This window comes from Octopus bimaculoides, chromosome 6 (genome assembly GCF_046866305.1).
Source record: "Octopus bimaculoides isolate indiv1 chromosome 6, ASM4686630v1, whole genome shotgun sequence".
NCBI lineage: Eukaryota > Metazoa > Mollusca > Cephalopoda > Octopoda > Octopodidae > Octopus > Octopus bimaculoides.
In genome coordinates, this window is record NC_142933.1 from 74,542,042 (window position 1) to 74,560,012 (window position 17,971).

Below are 17,971 nucleotides of genomic sequence, written 5' to 3' on the forward strand. Positions count from 1 at the left end.
AGAACCAAGGGTGGTCCCAGGTCAGTTGATATCAAAAGAGTTAAGGATATTGAGAACATTTGTTAAAGAACATTTAACTGACACATTGAAGAAGTTTAGCTTTTGTACAGAAGCTCTCTATGTTTGTGAAGGCGTATGGTCTGGTGGTTAGAGTATTTAGCTCACAATCATAAGGTCATGAGTTCAATTCCCAGCCATGCATTGTGTCCTTGAGCAAAATACTCTATTTCACATTGCTTCAGTCCACTCAGCTGGCCAAAATAAGTTGTACCTGTATTTCAAAGAGGCCAGCTTTGTCACAGCTGCGTTATGCTGAATCTCTTTGTGGACTTCATTAAGGGTATGCATGTCAGTCGAGTGCTCAGCCACTTACACATTAATTTCATGAACAGGCTGTTCCATTGATTGGACAACTGGAACCCTCATCTTAATAACTGACGGAGTGCCAGTTCTCTATGTTTATTCGAACCATTTGACCATTTGAAAGGGATATTTTTTCTACTGTGAAATTTTCCATTTTATTTTATGAATTTTCATACAAGAAAGGAGAAAGGTCATACTCTTTTACTTGTTTCAGTCATTTGACTGCAGCCATGCTGGAGCACCGCCTTTAGTCAAGCAAATTGACCCCAGGACTGATTCTTTGTAAGCCTAGTACTTATTCTATCGGTCTTTTTTGCCGAACCGCTAAGTTACGGGGACATAAACACACCAGCATTGGTTGTCAAGCGGTGTTGGGGGGGGGGGGGGGAGGCAAACACAGACACACAAACACACACACATATATATATATATATATATATGTATATATATATATAAAATATGGTAATTAATCATATATTAATTAATATCAATTAATTATCAGGAGGCCAGCACATCTAAAGAATCAAAGAGATTCAGAAATAATATCTGCAATCTCAGGGAATTAAGGTACATTTTTAAAAATAGCGTTGACCACTAACGTGGACAATTAATGTGCTAGAAATATATATATATATATATATATATATATATATATATGACGGGCTTCTTTCAGTTTCAGTCTACCAAATCCACTCACAAAGCTTTGGTCAGCCCAAGGCTTTGGTAGAAGACACTTGCCCAAGGTGCCACACAGTCGGACTGAACCCGGAACCATGTGGTTGGTAAGCAAGCTACTTACCACACAGCCACTCCTGCACCTATATATTTTTGTTTGTCATTCATTTTAAAAATTAAAGCTTTTTTTGGTTAAAATAGAAATAATAAAAATATTACTGAAAAAATTCAGTTTTGCTAGTAAAACTGGTGGATATTTTATTTAAATATTTGCTTCCATTGTTATTTTGTATAATCATTCTATTGCTAAATGACTAAATTCCAAAATGCTCCCTTTTACAGTTTCATTTTTTTACTGGGCATGTACATTCAATCCTAATTTTATTGCTAAAGGAATAAACTCTGAAATGCTCCTTATATTGCAAATAAGTCTGTTATGGTTTCATTTTTATCTAGCATGTATTGGGTTGTCTGGAAAGTTCGTGCTGATTTATAGTAGCTTACCTTTCAACTTATTTGCCATGAAACCACCTCAATTCTGGGAAGAGGGCATTTACAAGTTAAAGGAAAGATGGAGACGCATTGTGCAACAAAATTGTTCATATTTGGTTGATTAAATATGTAATAGCAAGTGTTTATTGACCTTTTTCTTTCTTTTGAAAATCGGCACGAACTTTCCGGACAACCCAATACATTTGATTCTAATTCTATTCTTATATTAATAAACTCCAAAATATTCCTTATTTCACAAATAGTTAATCATGTTTTGGGTTTGTTTTTTTTTTCAGGCAGCAACACAATTCAAGGTCAGCCTTAATCAACTTATGGACAATCTGATGTCAAAAGAACCTTCTTATGTTCGTTGCATTAAACCAAATGATTCTAAACGATCTGGTTAGTCCTCAGTATTTCAAGCTTGTCATTAGGTCTCTTTGTATTTCAGTTATTATATTATTGTAATATAACACACCTTGTGGGACTACTTGAGGAACTATCATTGTAGAAGCCACCCTGTAATTACTTGACTTGCAAGAAATCATAGCCAAATCTCTCTATAAATTGTACCCTATTTTGTTGAAAAAAAAACAGACACATTAAATAATGTATCTATTCTTTTCAAGAAAAGAGCGATCATGTAAAGATAAGTGTAAAAAGCTGGAATGGTCATGGCCGGAATGCTTTTGATCATAGGTCCACTCAATCATGGTTGACACTGAGTTTAAAAACAAAATAACATTGATCGATTTTAATAAGTAAACTTTCAGGAAAAGGGAAGTTAGCACGTTGAGATCTAAGGGAGATAATTTTTCAGGCGAGTAGTAATACAAGCTATAATATTGAATGAATGAAAATTCTTGTAGCCGAACTTTTCTTTTGGTGTACAGCCTTCCAACAATGTTTTTAAAATGCATATTACACAAGTTTAACCTTCAGGAAAATTACGGAAAAGCTATAATCTCGTGACTAAGGGAAATTCTACTGAGGAAACTTTAATTACATTTAATTTAAACAATAATCTTTTTTAAAATCGTTATTTGTATTAACACAAAGACACATGAAATAGCCGGGATTTCTAACTTAGCTACAAGTTGACAGAGGGTATAGTTGAAATTATCATCACTAGTATTTGATTGGTACTTTCTTTCATCGAACTTAAAAGATGAAATGCAAAGATGACTCCGTCAAGATCTGAACCCAGATTCATCACTAAATATCACAAAGCATTTTGTTCACTATTCAAACGATATGGCCAATCCGTCGTAATTACATAATTTCATGCTGAGTCGTAGCGAGAGTGTGTAGCATGCAAGCCAGTTCATGAGTTTTATCACACACCTACCCCTGGGGCTCCAAACCTATATAGACTTATACAGCAGATCCAAAAGTGCTGCCTCTCTCCCGCCCATAAAAGCATCGCCTAGAGCAGATCACCCCTCCCCTAGCAACATTACTAAATAAGAGAAAACTGCAAGGTCCTCTCTAAGCTGGTGAGATCAATGTTGTTGATGTTTAGATTTAGTGTCTGCAGATCAACATATCTATGAAAACTTTCACAGGGAAAGAATTCAGATGATTGCAGTTCTGGGGAAGAAGGCTTAAAAGAATATGTAGTATGAGGTTTAGGAATGGTGAGATACGTACAGGTTAACAATATTAGGAATGGTGAGATACATTCAGGTTAACAATATTAATGGAAAAGGTACTTCAGATCTTTTAAGCAGAGGTGTTACCTCGCTGTATTTTTATTTATTTATTTATTTATTTTGTTCGTCTGTTTTCCCTATTGGTGTGGGTTGTATGTGTCATTACAGGCTGAGCCAGTTCTTATTCAGAGTTACTGCCCTTCTGCATCGGCTGAAGGACTATGTTTCATATATATGTTTCGTTTTGGTTGGATGTCTTTCCAACCACATTACAGAGTGCATTTTATTGTGGCACCAGTACAAGGGAGGTTGTAATATACCTGACTAAAAAGTCAAATTTATACCCTACACTATCTCCACACATTTGCTGATCACTTTACCAAGTGTAATGTATGCATTTTATGGATGTAATATGTGCATTTTATGGAACAGGACTTGTATACTGGTTAAGGTTGCCTTGTATGCTGTAAGGCTTAAGTTTTCTCACTAATCTATGATACACTACGACAAATGACCAAAAAGATAGATAGAATAGAGTCATGACAAAAGAAGGACCTGGATGGGTGAACAGAGGTAGCGAGAGTATGAAAGTAGGAGCAGCATGATTAGTGATGGAGAGTTAGTAGAGAAGGAGAAAGGGTGATGGAGAGTTAGTAGAGAAGGAGAAAGGGTGATGGATAATAACAGAAGCAAAGGTGAACAGTGCTAAGAGTGAATGATAATTGTCAATTGCAAATGGCTTGTGAAAGAGGGAGTGGTGGCTGGCAGTAAAGAGAGGATGATGGTTGGATATATAGGATACTATCAGTAATATGATACGCTGAATGGAAGGAATTAGTGAAGAGACTGTGAATGATGATAGCAAGACGAGTTTCATAGAAGTGAAGGAGACAGCAGATGTAGACTTGACAAAGTACACAAGTTGCTGATTCAAACGAGCAAGGTCTGCTCTGATAGTAGTTGAAGAATTAAAGAGAGGATATAGAATACTTGTAGGCTTGTGGTTGTGATGTCTTACAGTGATGAGTGGTTTTGTCCTTTTTTTTTTGTTGCTTTTGTCTTTTCATATTAGTTGGAAATTGTTTGCATGTGGATAAGATTGTATATATAGCAGTTGAGTGGAGGCACAATGGCCCAGTGGTTAGGGCAGCGGACTTGCGGTCATAGGATCGCGGTTTCGATTCCCAGACCAGGCGTTGTGAGTGTTTTTTGAGCGAAAACACCTAAAGCTCCACGAGGCTCCGGCAGGAGATGGTGGCGAACCCTGCTGTACTCTTCCACCACAACTTTCTCTCACTCTTACTTCCTGTTGTGCCTGTAATTCAAAGGGTCAGCCTTGTCATACTGTGTGTCACGCTGAATATCCCCGAGAACTACATTAAGGGTACACGTGTCTGTGGAGTGCTCTGCCACTTGCACGTTAATTTCATGAGCAGGCTGTTCCATTGATCGGATCAACTGGAACCCTCAACGTCGTAAGCGACGGAGTGCCAACAACATATATAGCAGTTGTACTGTCTCAGATATGTAAACTTTAGATATGTTCTGATGTATCTTCATCTGTTCAGAACTGCATAAAAATATTGTCATCAGCAAAAAATCTATCAGCTTGCTTTGCATGCTGAATTGTACCCCTATTATATATGTAACAAGAAACAACTAGAGTTTGCAATTTTTTTATTTGTCCTTCACCACTTCAACGTCGTAAATATCTAAGGAGTTGTTGTTGTTTAGCCTCAGGTCATCCCTGATCAAGGAGACATATGCTTAAGGACAGTGTACTTGCTGCTACTTCTAGCATACCAAAACTAGCATTTAGAAGCTCCTTCATTGTTTGGTAAGTAGTATGGTAACATGAAAGTTTTTATTAAAAAATACTTCAGTCTTTAAATTTAAATTAGTTATGTGTCAAAGAAACTTCATGGTTCCTTCTATTTCATGAAATTAGCATAGGTACAGGGTCACAATTCTGAGGAAAGGACCTAGTAACATAAATCAACTCCAGTACTCGTCTGGTATTTTATTTTATTGGACCCTTCCAGAAAGATGAATAACGGTCAACGTTAGTGAAATTTGAACTCAAAAGATAAAGGGACATAACTCGATACTACAAAGTATGTTGCCTGTCCCTCTATCAATTCTGCCAATCAAATAATATCAGAACCCTCAAAAGTCCTCATACTTCTCTTTAGTTTTCCAGAGAGAAAAATCTAATACTTTTCAGGTATTGTTTGTTTATTTTATAATCCATATCACTTTATGGTTGTCTCCTTCATTATCTCTGTTAATACTTTCCTTTTTCTAATATTTTTCTATAATTAGACCTCTTTGATGACCAAATTGCTAGTCATCAGGTGAAATACCTTGGTCTGATGGAAAATCTACGTGTACGAAGAGCTGGCTTTGCTTACAGAAGACCATACGAAGTTTTCTTAAAAAGGTAAATAAATAAGATCTATAAACAGTTTGTTTATATATTTTAACCTCATTAAATTCTTTAAAATCTATTTGTGCATCATGCAAATAATAATAATATTGCATAGGAATGTGGCTTGGTTGAAACATTTATCAGATTTACTTTTCATATGACTGATGACATTGTTGGATAGCCTTAGTCAACAATACTTGAACAGACTTGTAGTGTGGAAACAATTGACTGAATAACAAGGAGACAAAATCTCAATGTCTTAGATATGATACATAAGGAGTAGTCTTCTTTCTTTTACTTGTTTAAGTAGTTGAATTGTGGCCATGCTGGGGTATCACCTTGAAGAGTTTAGTCAATTCAATTCCAGTATTTATTTTATTCATTTGAGTCTGGTACTTATTTTATTTGTTTATTTTGTCTAGCCACTAAGTTACAGCGATCTAAACAAACTAACTGGTTGTCCGGTGGTGGTGGGAAACAAACATAAATAGGACAGGCTTCCTTACAGCTTCCAGCTATCAAATTCACTCACAACACATTGGTTGGCTCAGTGCTATAGTAGAAGACACTTGCTCAAGGGTTGCATATTGGACTGAACCCAAAATCACATGGTTGCAAAGTGAGCTGCTTAACTCCACAGCCAAATCTTCAGCAAGACTTGACCAATTTCAAGAAATCGTTTTATTAGATATCAAGGGAGGGCTGTGAAGTTAAGATTTGGATTACTTACTACACAGTGATAAGTTCAAATATTAGAGTTATTGTGTTATGTCCTGGAGCAAAGGACTCAGCCTAATGATACTTGCTACATCACTATCATTTTAACGTTCACCATTCCATGTTTGCATAGATCAGATTGATTTCCTTGAGGCAGATTTTCTATGGCCTGATACTCTTCCTGCCACCATCCCCCACCTGTTTCCAAGCAAAGCAATATTTACCCATAGCCAGATAGGTTTTCATAGAAGATTAGAAATAAGCGGCACCACTTGTATGACAGTGATGCTTACTTACAATTATCATGCAATGTTCACACATACACATACATATATGTATCAGTGGCAACTCTAGCACTCAGGCTGTTCAGGCTTAGCCTAAGTTTAAATTTAATAAAGTGAACGTATATTTGCAAGGTGATTTAATTTCTACCAACACTGACTTCAAGTATGTAATTGCAACCAATAACTCGGGCTCCTTTTATTGAGCCTGGTTGCCGTTCATTTATTTTCCTTCAGTGTCTGGTAGTCACCTTACAGGTGTCCTGTGTCACAAATTATCAGTTCTCTCAGCATCACTCACATGTGCCTGACTCATAAAAATTAAAAGTAATTCAAATTCAATCTTTTCTTGAAACAATAAATTCAAGGATTTAAATTCCAAAATATAAAAAGTTTCCGTTCTGCAATATTCTTAAAGGAACAAAAAATTATCCAGCAACTCGAGCTAGTATGAACGAGCCTGGTAGGTGTAGAAGACTAACTGGCATGTCTTGTCAAGAGTACAGGCGACAGTCAGATTGCTGATGTTTGTTGTGCACTCCGCTGTCGTTATTTGACTGCTGTTACTCTGTGAGTCTGTGTGCAATGATCAGTAGTGTTTTGCAGGATTGCTTTATTTTAACCCTTAACTTAGAAATGGATAAATACATCGTGCTAGATATAAAAAAAAAAAGCTATTTGGGGCTAAAAGTATTGTGGAAAAATGTGAAATTCATCGAGCAGGTATGTGTCTTATGCGAAATCTGTGATGAGCCTGAGTGATGCTGATGATCTGGAGTCACCTCTGATATATACATATAGTATATATATATATATATATATATATATATATATATATATATATATATATATATATACACATACACACAACTGACTTCTTTCAGCTTCCATCTACCAGATTTACGCAAAAGGCTTTGATTGACATGAGTCTATAGTAGAAGACACTTGCAGAAGGTGCTTTGTTCATTTGAACCAAGTTGTTGGTGGTAGTAGCTTTTAGTTTTAGGTCAGTTGTGAATATCCTGGATTTTAGGGATATCTAAAATGATGTGTCCTTTTTAAAATAGATATAATTTGAAGGAATTTGGATGCTATTTCTAGCAGATTGAATGACCACAGAGAGACTCTTTCTTTGGTTCATTTATAGATCAGTGTTTTTCTTTGGTCATCATGTTTTTATTATGAAGTTGGTTGAATTGCCCTTCCTAAAAGTGTATATGTTACAATGAGAAATTCATTTTAAAAATAACAGAATTTCTTGAGAACATTTCAACATTACATGAGCTGGTCAGTTAATTACATATAAGCTGTACCCACTCCCCTGGTTTTCTTGATTGTTTGGTATTGTTTTTGTTCTGAAGCTGGAATTTAAACAAGAAACCTTTTTTTTTTTTATTGACACTTTTGATCTGCCGTTATGTTGATCATTATACTTCCAATGAGACATTAATTAGCATCAAACAAATTAATTAAACAGGAGTATAAAAAAAATCAATCCTAATTAAACCTAACTTCTGAAGTACATCAATTGTATAAAATCTTGGAACTTTTAAATGAGGTATTCATTTCAGTTTAATATTTTTAATTAAATACTTTTGTTTTTCCTTTGATTTGCTTTGTTGCATTCTTAAATATATTAATATAAACCAACATACTAATTATGATGTTTGACTACAAAATTGATCAACAGCAGTCTACTGACTATTTGATTTGGCTGAAAAATCCAGAATGAGTTTGAGTAGAAGATCGTGCTTTAAGTTTTTATTCCTTGAAATTCCTGTTTGCATTCATTTTCTAAGGAATTTAACCCCAAATTTGCATATTCAATTTTTACTGTGACCATTTTACTCAAGAAGCAACATCTTTAAATATTCCTTTATCTCACCATCCATCTATACTACAGTTGAATAAAAGACATATTTATACCAAAATTATCTTTTATGAAAACAAGATTGGTAACATTCTTTCTGGCTGCTTTCTAGTTCTTTCTATTCTCTGACTGTAAATCTATATATGTGGATACTAAAATCTATTACAAATGTAGGGTGATTTTTTTTCTTGTCTTTATGGAAAGCAATATTAGTTAGTATTTCCAATGCAATTGTATTCACAAAATATTAAATAATTCATATTAAATACTTTAGCTCTTTTAACAACAATTCAAAGATTGGGAGTTATAGTATACAGTTAGATCCTTGAGTCTTACCATATCTTTCAGTGTGATTATATATTCAAATATGAATTAGAAACAGTGCTACTGTTGTAAACATTAACAGTTCACCTCCAGTTTGGTTCAAATATGCGATGTTGATAAGTCACGAAAGTGATGAAACATCAATGTCCTTTGCGCTTGAAAGGAATTTGGGTGAGTTGTCTTGCCTCTCTTTGACTTTCAGGTGTTTTAACACCCAGTGCTTTGAGGGGAGGGGGTCATCCTCACTGCACCAAATCACAGTCTACCAGCAAAGCAGCAGGGCACATGGACTGAATTTATGTGGTCAATAGTGATTATATATGTAAAAAGTATGTATTAATAGAATACCATAGACACTGAAATTGTGTATTAAACATGCTGAAAAGCTCTGCATAGCAACTTGCACTTAGTTTTTGGTTACATTCTGAAGATAAAATATATTAAATATTTAAAAACAAATTTCTTGCTTTAAATAAAATTTCCTTTCCAACAGGTATAAATCCTTATGTCCTTCAACATGGCCTTCATTCAATGGATCACATAAAGATGGTGTCCAGTGTTTAGTCAAGTACCTAAAATATGGAGAAGATGACTACCGACTTGGAAGGTAAGTTTTTGCATTAATCGTTGAGGCTTTAATTTATATGCTAAAATTTTTACTATTTTTTTCATTTGCAATGTCTTCAAACCTAATGATAGTGCTATGATTAGATAGATTTGCACTACAGATTTCTTAATGAGAAAATCCTTGTTAAATTCAGTGTCACTTTTGTCAGTTCTATGTTGAGGGCATTATCAGATGAAGAAAGTGTCATTGGTTTGGTCACCTGTCCTCTGAGAGTAACATCAAAAGATACTCAGATTTTAGGTCTTTTATCTTTTACTTGTTCAAATCATGCTGGGGTACCACCTTGAAGAGTTTTTGCGAAAGAAATCAACCAAAGTACTTATGTTTTCTTTAAGTCTTATTTATTTACTGCCCACAAGAGGCTACACACAGAGGGGACAAACAAGGACAGACAAATGGATTAAGTCGATTATATCAACCCCAGTGCGTAACTGGTACTTATTTAATCGACCTCCGAAAGGATGAAAGGCAAAGTCGACCTCGGTGGAATTTGAACTCAGAACGTAGCGGCAGACGAAATACCGCTAAGCATTTCGCCCGGCGTGCTAACGTTTCTGCCAGCTCACCGCCTTCTTTAAGTCTTGTACTTATTTTGTTGGTCTCTTTTACTAAACTGTTAAGTTATGGGGACTTAAACAAACCAATACTGATTGTCAAACAGTGAGAGGTAGGTTAACAAACACAAAGATACGTATGCACACACATATACATATGATGGGCTTCCACACAGTTTCCATCTATGAAATTCACTCTCAAGGCATTGGTTAGCCTGGAGCTATTATAAGAAGACACTTGACCAAAGTGCCACACAGTGGAACTGAACCTGAAACCATATGGTTGCAAAATGAGTTACTTAACCACACAGCCATGTCTGTATCAGGGGGGTCATGAAATTTAAGTATCTTCTTAACGATAACTAAAGAAATCCTGGATAAATAAGGTCAATTGTAATCTGAAGCATACTGTGTAGATTTTGTTTTGATATGATCCAGTTCGACTCATTGGAAGCAACAAATAAAGAACTGAAATACTTTTAGTATTACTCTAGCTAGACTGAGTTGAATGATTCTGCAACATTAGATATTTGAAAATGAATTGTTGGGACAATTGATGATTGTTGCTTAGACCAAATCATTTCCGATTGAATATGCCCATAGCTTAAAGGTTGTCCTTGAACAACTGTGTTTGAATTTCCTCTCTAGATTCTCAAATTTTTTTTTTTAATTCAAACAGCAAAAATAAAAGAAGAGACTTTAAATCAATTTGAATTAATATTTCCTTATAATGGTCTGTCTGCACAGTTTGCATGGTTGTTGTTGTTGCTGTTGTTGTTTTGCTCTAAATCAGGCCTAACTGAACTGATCTTTGATCAGGGGCTTTCCTACTGTGACCATCCTGAATATATATATATATATATATATATATATATATATATATATATATATATATATATATATATATATATATATATATCAATTCAAATAAACAAATAAAAATGGACAACATGAGGACTTCACAAAAAATGTAGTAGTTTGATGATCGGTGAAAGGAGAGAGTTTGATGTTTCAAGCAAAGCTCTTCGTTGGAAAGGAGAAAAGGAAAAGTCCAAAGAAGGAAAAGAAACTGCCAACAGCATATATATATATATATATATATATATATACATATTATTTCTTAAATATTCAATATGTCCTTTGTTTAGATTGTACAATGTAATGGGGTAATGGGGTGGTAGGGGTTTGGAAGAGATTTTTGCTGCTATTTCTGTTAAGTCAAGCAACTATATAATTTCTCCTGTATTTTATGGTGTGGAATATTGAGTGTATATTAGCAATCTGGTAATATGCCTTTTATTGGTGTTAAGTGGTATGGTGTAGAGTTGTATAATTTGAGTACAGACAGGCCATTAGTCCAGAGATGGAAATTTTGATTCAAATTCATTTAAACAGGCTTTCTTTTTTTTTTAGTTTTGTTGTTTGAATTTTCAGATTTTTCCAGAATCTGGAAAGGAAATTCAAAACTTGAAAATTCAATTTATACTGAATGTTAGGTTTTAAATTATGAAATAAAAAAATTAATTTGAATACAGATCACAAGCATATAAGCTAAATACAGTCAATTTGTTTTAGTAAATTTCAGATTTGCATTTGGTTTTCCATATCAGTTTTAAAATTCAATACAATTCTCTCCTCTTTTGGTTTGAAGTTTCAACCTGAAAACTAATTGAATTTAAAAAGCAAACTAAAAAATTGGGATAGTATTCTTTTATATTATTTCAACACTTAAAGGTGATGAGCTGGCAAAATTGTTAACACACCAGGCAAAATGCTTAGCAGCATTTTATCCATCTTCACATTCTGCTGAGATCAACTTTGCTTTTCATCTTTTCAGGAGTCAATAAAATAAGTACCAGTTGAGTACTGGGGGATTGATGTAACCAACTTACCTCTCCCTGAAATTGCTGGCCTTGTGCCAAAATTTGAAATCAATATTTCAACATTTATTTGACCTTACCTTAAAAGTATCTATATTCATACCATATCATTGAAGATAATTGCAATATTATTATTCACCTGAAAATATGGTGGTGTTGTGATGTTGATGCTTTTTCTAAACCATCAGTAATATAAATGAAATGGAGTGGTTTCAACTATGAGATCAAAGAATGAATATCACCATAGCTCATCACTTTCTATTTAATGCTTGCCTCTTGTACTCAGATTATAGATTTCTTTTTTATATAAAAATTTTCCAGTTGTATAAACTAAAACCCATTATGTTTACATCTAGAAAATATATCAGATATATTACTAGAAGCAAACCAACAAAGGAATCTTATTGTTCTCCCTCAGCTTGCTAAAAATGACAGTCAAACGTTCCTCTAATCACACACTGTCACCTGGCAAATAGAAAGTTCGTATTGGATAATGTATTCCTAAATACTCTTAAAAAAGACAGGATGGTCCTTTCTATCAATGCAGACCTGTGGTTAAATGGCGTACTACTCTCAGAGCAAAAGTAATTTAAAAAAAAAATTTAAGGTTCAATTTCCAATGAAATATTTAATCTATTAAAGCATCATGGTTCATAGATTTCATATCTCTTAATTTTGATTGCTGTCTTAATTTATTACTGCAGCCCTGTTTATATTTAGTGTGACAGTGCACTTAAATCAATGCAAAACTGGGGTTAAATGGCATTACTACAATCAGAGCAAGATTAATTTTAAAATGAAAACTTTTGCCAATGAAATATTTGATTTATTAAAATGCTATGAATCATAGATTCTATATTTCTTAATTTTTATTCCTGTCTTAATTTATAATTGCAACAATCTATTTTAATCATAACTTGTGTGACATTCAGTAATTTTAAACTATAATTTTGCTGATTAGGTAATTATTTACCATAGAATATTGTTTCAAGCGTATTAACACGTTCACATATAATATTACATGAAAAATGCAATTAGATAATCCTATTAAGCTGCACCACCTAGATTACCAGCTGGTGTAGCTTAATTTGAATGTTTTCACGTAATTCATAACTTTAGAAAAGGTATAAATATTATAATTTCTCACGCTTTCTCCTCAAAATATATGACATTAGTTTTTCTATATTCATGAAATATTTATTTTTCAACATTTGACTTAATTAAACACAGATTCATTGCTTTTCGTCATTATTGATTTCTTACTGGGGCACATTCCTCTCCACCACCACACACTCACACTTTTCCGTTAGGTGGTTCATTGAATTTGGAAGAGGGATCCATAGAGATTCGGCATTGGACGCATTTCTCAGCTCCAAAACAGTTCTTTGTTCACTTTGGAAATTTAAGTTGGATAATGAAAGGATGAGTAACAGATAGGAAACTAACACTGGGAGATGACTCAAGCTTAAACTACGCCGGACTGACTCAGGCTGGGACAGAGGTCTGACAGTTACTTCCCTTTGTTATCACATTTACGTTGATTGCAATTTCAAATTTCTATTTATTTAGGCGCAATGAGGTCGTGAATCATGATTATAACATCCTGTTTGCCCACTACAGGTTTCATGCCGATATTATAAAAATGAGCGGATGGGGGCAAAATAACCGAAATCGTAAAGAACTAGACAGAATCTCTTAACGCTAGTTAATTTTTACTTGTTTTTATTTTCTCCTCCCGTCTTAATAAAATGTACCTGTAATACCCTGCATCGTACTAATTAACTGATATTTTCTTTTCTTTTTTTTTTTTCTAATTTCATCTCTTTGTAAAAAATTTTTTCACAAATTTTTTTTTTTTTTTTGTCAAAATATGCGAAAAAATACGGAGATTATGATTCTGAAAAAAATTTCCAGAAATTTTTCGGGTTAGGATTATGGTTGGGGTTTTAGGCTTAGGGTTAGGGCTGGGGTTTTAGGATTAGGTCTACAGAAAAAGTGCAAAATGAAGAATGGGGGGGGGGGACAAATTTCAAAATTCCGATTTTTGGCAATTTTCCGGAAAAAAAAACAATAATTTGCGAGAAAATGGTGATGGGGGTGGAGGAAGTCTTTCCAAGCGGAATTACGGAAACAACTCATGCTAGAAAAGTTATCAAAATTCCTTAAGATACGTCGCAGTAACAAGTGATGAGATCATCAAAGAAATAAATCCAAACACTCGCCTACAGTAGACCAACGGTATACTGTAGCGGAACATTTCGTTGCAGTTGACTTCACTTTTATAACTTCGGGGTAGATATAAAAATATTTGCTGTTTAAGAACCTCGTCACCACTCCCCTCATATCTGTAACGTTGTGTTTATGGATCGTTATTATTTTAAAAGAACACAATGACAAAAAAAAAAAAGAATTATGGTTAATGTTTATTATTTATAAATAAAAAAAAAACGCAATAGATAGAAGGCCGATGAAAAAAAAAAAAGACCTTGTTCGCTGTGTCTTTCCCACCTCGAAGTCAATAGGTACTGAAGTCGAAGCAGCCGACTATGTACCTTTCTGTAATTTTAAGAAATCGTACTATATTGTTGCTGTTTTAAATTCTGTACTAATTAAACTAGTGCATATTTAGATGAAAGAACGTAAGGGCTATTGAATTATCGGAGAATATATTTCCAGTTTACGAACTTGGTCATTTCAATTACGTTATGAAAAAAATAATTCGGGTTTGAATTTGAACAGTTTAATTATCACTTAGTTCCAAACACTTATGTTCGTGGCCGGAGATTTAAGAACCTTTTTTTTATAGAAGCTACAAGTGATTCTTTGTTTCCATCATGTTTTCAACATTTGAAATAAAACAATAAGTTACTATATGCAGTCCTTAAATAAAAATCATATAATTTTGTTTGTGTGTGTGTGTGTGTGTTCAAAAGTCACTAAACGAGGGATTTTTCTCAACTTTCAGTTATGTTTGAATTGAAAAAGATAAACGTGCATGACTACACTTTGGTGATTCTTACCACCGATTTTTTTCTTCACAACTTACTAAATAACGCGTATTTTTTAAATGTAATTTTACAGTGATGCGTTTCCGGGGGTGTAGATTACGATTATGTTGATAACAAAGAGTTTGAGATCATTTTTCTCTCTCGACTTTGTTTCTTCACGACTTTCTTTAAATGCATATTTTTATTAAATGAAATTTTCCAGAAATACATTTACGACAGTGCACATTATGTAATGTTGGAGTTTCGAACATAAAAATCTTTTTAAAATGTGAAAAGTGTTAAACTTAGGGGAGTTGGTGGTAACAAAGTTAACGGGAGTAGTGGTGGGGAGAGAATAACTTGAAATTCACTTCCCAAGCCAAAAAAAGGTTTTGTTTTGTTTCTGAATATTATCAACATAATCATACATTTCTCAGAAACCTATCTCTGTAAAGTTTCATTTAAAAATATGCATTTTTCAGAAAATTATACAGCGCTAAACTGTAGTTACATAATGCGCATTTTAGTAAGTTGTGTTGTTAGGTGCTTAATGAAAAATGACTTTCACTTTGGCTTGGTATAATAGTATAGTTTAGTTTCACTAAAGGCAGAAAACAAGAAAAACTTGTTCCTGTCATTAAACTGCGGCCATACTAAGGCACCACCTTGAAGAATTTTTAGTCGAATGAATCGACCCAGTACTTTTTACAAAGCCTGATACTGTATTCGATCTTGTCTATCTTACTGAACCGCTAATTTACGGGGACGTAAGCAAACCAACACTGGTTGTCAAGCGATGGTGTGGAACAAACACACACACATTCTTTCAGTTTCCGTCTACCAAATCCAATCACATGGAAAACACTTGCCCAAGGTGCTATGCAGTGGAACTGAATGCGGAACCATGTGGTTGGGAAGCAAAATTCTTAGAACACAATCACGCCTGTGATTTGTTAACTTTCTAGTATTCTTTTCTATATTTTCTACGTAAATTTTCTATATTATTGAAAACTCAATTGTGTTCAAGTTTAAAGAGATGGTGTCAATTTTTACGATAATAAAAACGTATAGCGTAGCTTTGGACTGTGGTTAATAGCTGAGATCACTATTTCGAGTGTGACAGCTCTACCTGAATGCCTGGAATAGGTTCGATGAGATAGAAAGTTTAGGGAGTAAAACTTTTAAATCTGGAGTGGGGAATGACAGTCTGATGATCTACTGGACACTACTTTGAGAAGCTTGTGCTAAACGCATTGATCTTCACTCCTTTGAACTATACCAGTCAGAGTGCGGAAGGAATTCTGGTGTCCGGCACTCCAAGTTCTCCATGCATTCAGGTTGTATGGAGAACCCTCGGGTGCTGGAGGTTCTCTGAGGTTGAAGAAGTCAATTCAGTGCACGGACCAGTGTGCAAACTGAGAAGACAAATAACAGAAGGCTCGGAAATGTGTCGACGCGCGACTGCATTTTTATAAAGGCGGTCCAATCGTGAACATCCATTCCTCTTCGAAAAGTGTTCCGTGTCCATTCCACGTTTAAAACCGACCAGCCAATCTCTGTTTTAAAAGTGTTCCATGTCCATTCCACGTTTAAAACCGTGACCATCTCACTTTTTTTAAGCTAAAATCTCCCTTGTCTCACACTTTTTTTTTTCTTCAAGACATTGAATAATGTAGTCCGGGTTATGCTTTAATCATGGGATGGTCATATGTGGAATGTTTTCGATCTTAAGTCTGCCCGATCAAAGTTGACCTGGAGTTAAATAATAACAACGAACCGCAAAATAGTGTTATGATTGTATATGTGCGCGCGTGCGTATGTACTGTTGTCACCCAATATATTAGAAACAAGTTACATTCCTTAGAAATACTAAAAAACAAATAATAACACACAGCAGACATATTTCAAATAATACGATTGCCTGAAAAAACAAAATGGGATGGTCGTAGCTGGAATGCCGAAACGACTATAACTGGCGACAAACTTAATCTCAGCGAACGAGGATCCCATTACGCGATCACACGATCTGTCTTGACGAATCTCCCCTACTTCTGCATAGTTTTTGTCTGTTGTTGTTATTGTTGATAAGGCTTTAGTCATCCTTGATCCAACAGGCTTGTATAATGAAAGGCGTTTCAGTAATGATTTGGCTGTTATTTCTAGCAGACTGAGTGGTGACAGTAGAATTCCCCGTCAGATGAGATGTATCAGCCCGTAGTTGTTGGTCAGCTCTGATCTAGGTAGTCATATGACCAAAGGCATTCTACACGTGATTATCCATCTTTTGCTTTTCAGATCTTATTTAAAATAATGTTTAATGAATTTTAACTACGAAAGTGACAAGGAATATAGCCGGATAACAGCTGTACAGGCACATACACGAATTTATCGCTAGTCGTCATTTTTGTTAAGCCGCCAAATCAGCTTTGATGCCGTAGATCTCTAATCAAAGGAAGGCGTTAAGGTCAACCAAAACGATGGTTGGGTATGGAGATTTGGGCTAAACAAAAAGTTGTGGGCACAATTTGAACACTTTCTTTTTACAGGACGGGATGGTCGCGTTTGGAAAGCTTTTAAAAGATGAGACTCAACGCGGTTCGAACACCTTCAGAAAGACGCATGTTTTCGCGCGTTTGTACACTCGAATCCACGCATGTGAAAGGAGTCAAAGCGTTTATTTCCAATTTTAGAAATTTTCTATTTCGGCGCCTAAATTATGGGGTTACTACAGAAACAACGGCGTCAAAGAAAAAAAAGTGTGTGTGTGTGTGTTAAACTGAACGATTTCAATTTAAAGTCGTTATTTTTATTTCTATTTCATTCTTCCCGCGGACAGAAACTGATCCACGTTCAATTTGGTTCTTAACAAGTAAAACGACTCTTAATAGACATCCTTCTAGTCTAACAATTTTGTGGGAGGATATAGTTGATTAAATCAAGTCAGTAGTTGAATACAAATCCCTTAGTAAGATTTCATATCGGAATATAAGGAAAGGAGAATTGCAGGATAATTTGCCCGCCAATCTAGCGATCCTTGAGATGTATTTTGCCCGGCAAAGTTAGTGATCCTATCAAGTTATTACCTTGAAATGGATTATTGTTTGTAATAATAATTCTATT

General features: G+C 34.7%; 1 protein-coding gene across 6 annotated transcripts in view; it reads left to right on the forward strand.

Annotated features, from left to right (window-relative positions):
- LOC106882562 (unconventional myosin-Ic) overlaps window positions 1-17,971 on the forward strand; it is a 179,063-nt gene that overhangs the window by 116,208 nt on the left and 44,884 nt on the right. For all 6 annotated transcript variants that reach the window (XR_016242318.1, XM_089354097.1, XM_052968713.2 and 3 more), the window contains 3 exons: window positions 1,827-1,932; window positions 5,505-5,622; window positions 9,296-9,409. Coding sequence is in view for 5 of the 6 variants with exons in the window: in XM_089354097.1 (XP_089210223.1) it covers window positions 1,827-1,932; window positions 5,505-5,622; window positions 9,296-9,409 (338 nt within the window). In the remaining variant the exon portion in view is untranslated. The remainder of the gene's footprint in view (window positions 1-1,826; window positions 1,933-5,504; window positions 5,623-9,295; window positions 9,410-17,971) is intronic.